Source organism: Nesoenas mayeri (genome assembly GCF_963082525.1).
Source record: "Nesoenas mayeri genome assembly, chromosome: 14".
In the NCBI taxonomy this organism is placed as follows: Eukaryota; Metazoa; Chordata; class Aves; order Columbiformes; family Columbidae; genus Nesoenas; species Nesoenas mayeri.
In genome coordinates, this window is record NC_137556.1 from 6,048,845 (window position 1) to 6,054,844 (window position 6,000).

General features: G+C 47.5%; 1 protein-coding gene across 1 annotated transcript in view; it reads right to left on the bottom strand.

The window, feature by feature from the left end:
- The window catches only part of GALNT10 (polypeptide N-acetylgalactosaminyltransferase 10), a gene marked incomplete at both ends in the record, with an annotated part of 78,312 nt that extends 72,796 nt beyond the window's left edge, over positions 1 to 5,516 (bottom strand). Inside the window, one exon of the mRNA XM_080353596.1 lies at positions 5,334 to 5,516. Coding sequence (XP_080209722.1) covers positions 5,334 to 5,516 — 183 coding nt within the window. The remainder of the gene's footprint in view (positions 1 to 5,333) is intronic.
- Positions 5,517 to 6,000: the final 484 nt, after the last annotated feature.

Here is a 6,000-nt window from a genome sequence, read left to right on the forward strand (position 1 = left end):
CAATAAATACAGTTGCTCTTAAATCTCACTGCCTGTCAGAATTTGATCCATATTCATACCGGAAAAAACACACACAGCTCTGGAGATCACAGTATGATTATAGTTTTCACTGGTGACCTAAAAAGTAGCCTAAATGCCGGGAGCCAAAAAGTTTTCCCACTGAAATCTTCCTTCTGTGAAGAAAGGTACCATTGCAGCTAAGAGCTGCACACAGTATGTTGGAATGGGGAAACACAGAATCACTTATCTGATAACAGAGATACTCTCCCCTAAAGAATAGCAAACATAATAAACCTTTTATTTTCACACAGCATAGGAGACCTAGAACACAGCCCATTTGTTCATTCAGCTCTGTGTTGCCGTTCCAGTGAAGATCACCAGAGGGAATAACGAGGCCCTCAGTGAAGACCTCTGAAAACTCCAGTTCCTTAAGAAAAACTTCTTCCAAATTGTACTTCGCATTTCACAGCTGTGAGATGGTCCACACTTATCTAGTCGAGGAAAACCTTGTTTCACAAGCGCACTGAAGTTACAGACTTGAGTAGCCTAGACTGGAAATCAGTCACACTCACACTAAAACAGGCTTGTTCAGCTCTAGCACTTGCATGTCAGTCCTTGGATGCCAATTGGTTTACACTCTGCTTACCAAAATAAGGTTTTCAAAGTTTTCTTTTCCACCAGCTGATGAGTGACTAGCAAATACAACTGCCTGCACAGATGTCTCCAAGAGGCCTGCAAGGAGACAGGTTCCCGAGTTCCATGGCAGCCACAAGGTCTAGGGCACAACCAGTCTAATTGCTGAAGAAACAGGCCTAGGAAGGACAGTGAGTCAGCTGTTCCATTCACCTCTAGCTGGCAGAGAGCAGAAAGGTTTTCCTCTCACTTTTCCCAAGCCCCTCTCCATCCTCCCCAGCCTTGGCAGCACAGAGGCTGCTAAAACATCCTCTTCCTTCTTAACTTTCACCAGCTGCAACATGAAGCTGACAATCTTTGACAGCTTCATAGCTGCCCCCGGGTCAGAATGGCAAAGCCGATCATCTTCCTCTGCTGAGGAGGACAAGAGCAGTGGTCTGGAAAGCAGCACAGGATCGCTGCCCACTCAAGCTCACCATTAGGGCTACATTTTCAGCAACATGGGCTGGAAACTTCAAGTTTAATTGCACTAAAGGCAATATTTACAAGCCTGAATTTTCCAACAGGACCATTCTCGCAAACTATTTTTTAATCACAAGTTTGCAGTTGGTTTCTCATTGTCAACCTATCAGCAGGTACCCCCCCCTTCACTCCAGCCAGCTGGCAGCAGAGGGCACCACACCATCACCTATGTGATTTATATGCTTCCATCATGCTTGCAAGTGAATTTATAGAGCACAAATTACTACTACAACAAGCTACAGGGTGACTCCATAAAGCATGCATCATATCAGATAGAAACACAAGCAATGAAAGACAGCTAATTTGCTACAATGCCTCTAGCCAGCAATCCAAAGATAGACATGTTCAAGCTCAATATGTCTCCAGGTTCAAGTACCACATTCCCACGCCACCAGGTATCAAGCAGAGAGTGGATCTCCAGAGTGGTATCTCTGCAGAGCATTACAAGTCACAGAAATCCTTGCATTAGTCCGAGCATAAACCACCAGCCCACAAATTAACTCATCTGTGTTTTACGTACTGCAGAACTACACATCAATTAAACATTTGGGCTGAGGATGCCCAGCAGCCCCCGAGGCAGACAGCAGAGATTCAAGAGACAACAGGAATAGCTACATTTCTCCTGCTTTTTCCTACTTCCACACCTACAGATCATATGGTTTTACCTATTGAATACTTGTTAGAAAAAGATTAAACTATGCATAAGTCAATGTGCATTACATGAGCATCCAGATAACAGGCACGCTGGTGAGCAAAAAAAGTACAATCATGAAGTATAAGAAGCTTCTAAGCTAATACTTTTGCTACCAGCAGAAGCACTTCAGTACCTTGACACCATCATCCCCATTTAAAGCCACGACACCAGCCAAACCTGTTACCCACAGCATGAAAAAAGGACTTCCCAGTTGATACCATCTGCTGAGCAGCTACACACGTGGATGAAGGACAATTGTGAGCGTGCAGCTGCAGTGAGGAGTAACTCAGTGCATCAGCTTTTCTAAAGAGATCCGCAGCATGACCTTGAGGCCAAGACCTCGATGACTTTAGGCCGTTCACTCCTCTGCAGAGCAAGAAGCACCCAATGGAGCTGCAAAAGAACCAACCCGAAGGCAGAAGGAAAGAACACAGACCGAATCCACCTTATTAAAGCAATACATTTCCTGCTAGCGTAATGTTTCCCCTGAACGTGTAAATACAGAAGCAATTAGCTGCCTAAGCATTTCTGCAAAAATCATTTAGCATAATCTTTCCTGGAATATATTTATACGGCTTCTGATTGCTTAATTTTCTGACACATTTGTTTCAGGCACTAGAAAGATTAAACAAGGCAAAATCATCTACACTGATATATTGCCATTTCAAAGGTAACACACAGCACAAGATAGACAACGAAACAAACTCCTAGCAGGTTTTAAACTTCAAAATTTTAGCATCACAACTCTCTGTTCTAGGAATTGCTTTATAGCTTTAATTCAGCTGTTTCTTAAAACCCTTTCCCCCCTTTTTTTGCTGTTACTCTGAAAGATAAAATTACTGATTGAAACAGCAGGCATCATTGAAAAAGAAAGAATGAGCCTGGACAGAGGTTTCATTGAAAAGCTCAATTCTGCAGCACATTCGAAATGTCCCCAATTCAAAGATTAGCCTGCACAAAAAGGCAAATTAAACCCAGAAACACAAGAAAATATTTTCTGACTACTATGAACATAATTTTGTATGATATAGCCTTCTATCATCCAGAGTTTTGGTATTAAAAGGTTAGCTCTTCCAAATGGCTTTGTGAACAAGCAGACAAACAGCATGTCCATTTACAAGCTGGAAGTTGATTATTAAGTACAAAATTCATGAACGCTTGTCAGGACCAAGGAAGAGAGGCTGGAAACACTGAATGTGAGGATGCCCAAAAAACTCTCTGCAGTCAGCTGGCAGGTAACTCTATGACAACAGTAAAACACAAACCAACCAAACAAAAAACCACAAACAAACAAAAACCAACACCACATACACAAAACCCACAAACAAAATGAGACAAAACACACCCCCTAAACACACAAAACCAAAACCCACACACACACCACAAAAACATTTGGTTTGTATTCTGCTTCATGTGAAATTAATTCTACTGAGATAGCCAGTTGTCCTTTAGGGTATGTTTTCCCTTGCTCAGTGTAACAGGAGCTATCATTTCAGTGCTCAATCCTTCAAAGAAAAATAGGCATATGATGCAAGCATATCTTCACTCTCAGATCCACTGTGTCCCATAACTCCACATTAATTAGACTGGAAAATGAAGTCTTCAGCCTAAAACTGCGTAACTTTGATTTACACAAGTGCAGAGAGGTTTTATTGCAAATTCTCCTGCAAGTTGCAGAGAGGTTTCCTGCCCAGCTCAATGCACCATCGAAAGAAAAGCAGATCTCAATTTACTGACACCTGCGATACTTTAAACAGATACAAAGAAAAATAGAGTCAACATTTTGTACAACATGGGCAATATAGGATACCTAAACACTGAGAACACTGAACATACACAGAAATCAGCAGTAATGCACTGCACCGCAGGAACTACCTGGCTTACAGCTACCCAAAGCTCACAGAACAAGGCCAATTTTGGAAGACCAAAACTTAAAAGTCAGCTTGTCACTGTTTTTCCATTCTTTATAGATTTAATCAGAATTAACTGCTCCTTACAGCAAGGAACTTCTAAGCATCCTAAGGATATTCACCAACTTTCTCCTTATAACCTCTGAAAGACATGTGATTTTACCATGGTCTTTATTTCACCATAACATCCTACCATGTGAAGCTGTGGAGCAGTGGACTAAAGGGCTTGATTTTTATCAGTCGTGGAAAATAGATTCACTGCATCCAATCGAAAAATACAAGCAAAAGGCAGTAACATTAGGAACTCCAGGCACGTAACGATCACTGTGTATATTAAAGGATTTCTGGGCAGGTTAAGGATCTGCTACAAATGTATGTGTTATGGCAGATAACAGCTGACCTCTTTGCCTACCAGCATGAGACATTACAAGGATATGATCATGTTTACACCTAGACTTGCACTAAATGCTGAATTTGGAAAAGAAAACATTTCCTCGGGGAAGGAAGAGCTCAGCCTTAGACTACACCTCTTTTTGAGAGCCTTCTCTCCCTTCGAGCAGAAATCACCACAGTACATTTCTCCACCTTTATGGTGCATTCATAGCCGCAAGTCTCCATGGAGGGAAAGAATTAGACAACTAAGAGTTTTAAGTGGTTTTGAACAAGCAGAGCCTTGTAGAGTGGCAGCTGAACCAACAGCTGACATTTCAGGCTTTCAAGTCCCAATCATTCTTAATGGTACAAAGCCAAATCCAGAAGGGGATAAAGCAATTATGTAGACAAAAGTAAACACGGCTAAACTGAGCTTCTAATTTAGGTGATCTAACCTTCCTGTCTCACACACTAACCAGATGGGTTTGTCTGTAAATTTACCACTACACCAGTGGGACGAGAAAGGAGCATGGTCATGTGCTGCAACCCCAGTCAGGCCACGTATCCAGCAGGCATCCTCTGCCTCTCTTCAGGAGAGCTCTCCACTCCTCTTTTCCCAAAGGACAATCAGCACACAGCCATAATCTTCAGGCTCTCCCTGGTACCTTCTGCCAGCCCTGGCCTTAGGCTCTGCAAGGACCCAGAGGTAATGGGTGATGTTTATTCCCTGTACCTTTCCAAGGCAGGTAAAGAGAAATGGCACAGAAGGCACACCCTTGGGAGACAGAATTACTGTCAGTTTCTTTGCAAGGATGGGACAAGCTCCCCTTCCTTACCCCTTGAAGCAAGGTGCAAAAACCTCGCTTTATTCTCTTCCTAAGCTCAGCCAAGAAGAAAAGAGGCAAGCAACCCCTCCAGTCCCTGCATCTCCGAACTGCCAAGAAAGTGCTCGCGTTCCCCCTGCACCCAACACACCCCAGAGGAGAGGGGCACAGAAGGCCACCCCCAGCCTTCCTCTGTAACCGGGTGGCTGCTGCTCCTCGCCCCCTGCCCCAGCCTCCGCCGAGGCTTCGCTCTTGTGACACGGGAGCAGGGGACACCCCCTCCGGCCCCGCCACGGCGGCACCTCCCGCTCCCCGCACGCACACGGGGAACATCCACATTCCGTGCCCGCATCCCCCCCCGCCGCCACTCACCGGCGCTTCGCCGGCCGCTGCCCCCGGCAGACCCGCGGCGGCGGCGGCGGCTCCTTCCCCGCCGGCCGCCCCGCCGCCCTCCAGCTGCCGCTCACGGTAAAGGGACCAGAGCCCCACGTTGGGCAAGAAGACGAGGGCGGCCAGCGCCAGCCCCACCGCCTGCAGCAGCCGCTTCTGCTTCCGCCGCATCGGAGCCGCCGCCGGGGAGGAGGAGACGGTGGAGCAGCGAAGAAGGGAGCGCGGCCCGGCCGCCCCCGCCGCGCTGAGGGAGCCCAACTTTCCCCCGCGCTCGGCGGCAGCGCCGGGCGGCAACTCCGGCACTTCCGCTCCGCTCCGCGCGAGGGGGGAGGCGGGGCCTTCGCGGCCACGCCCACCGCAGCCGGGGGGGCGGCCCCGCCCCCTCCTCCGCTTCCCCTCTCCGCTAATGACTTTCCCTTAATGACTCTCTAATAACGGCTCTCGAAGGATGCCGTGCCACCGACGGGCGTCTGGGTGGGCGCCGCGGGAGCGGGCAGGGAGCGGGCTCCGAAGCGGCCGTCGGTGGGAGAACGCAGGTGGTTAATTGCCTGGGGGAGTCTCGGCAATTAGCGGCTCGGCAATTAGCGGCTCGGCGGCTGCACCCGCGGCCGTTGAGCGCTGGTCTCTGCGGTGGGGGCTGCCCGGACCCCAGCGC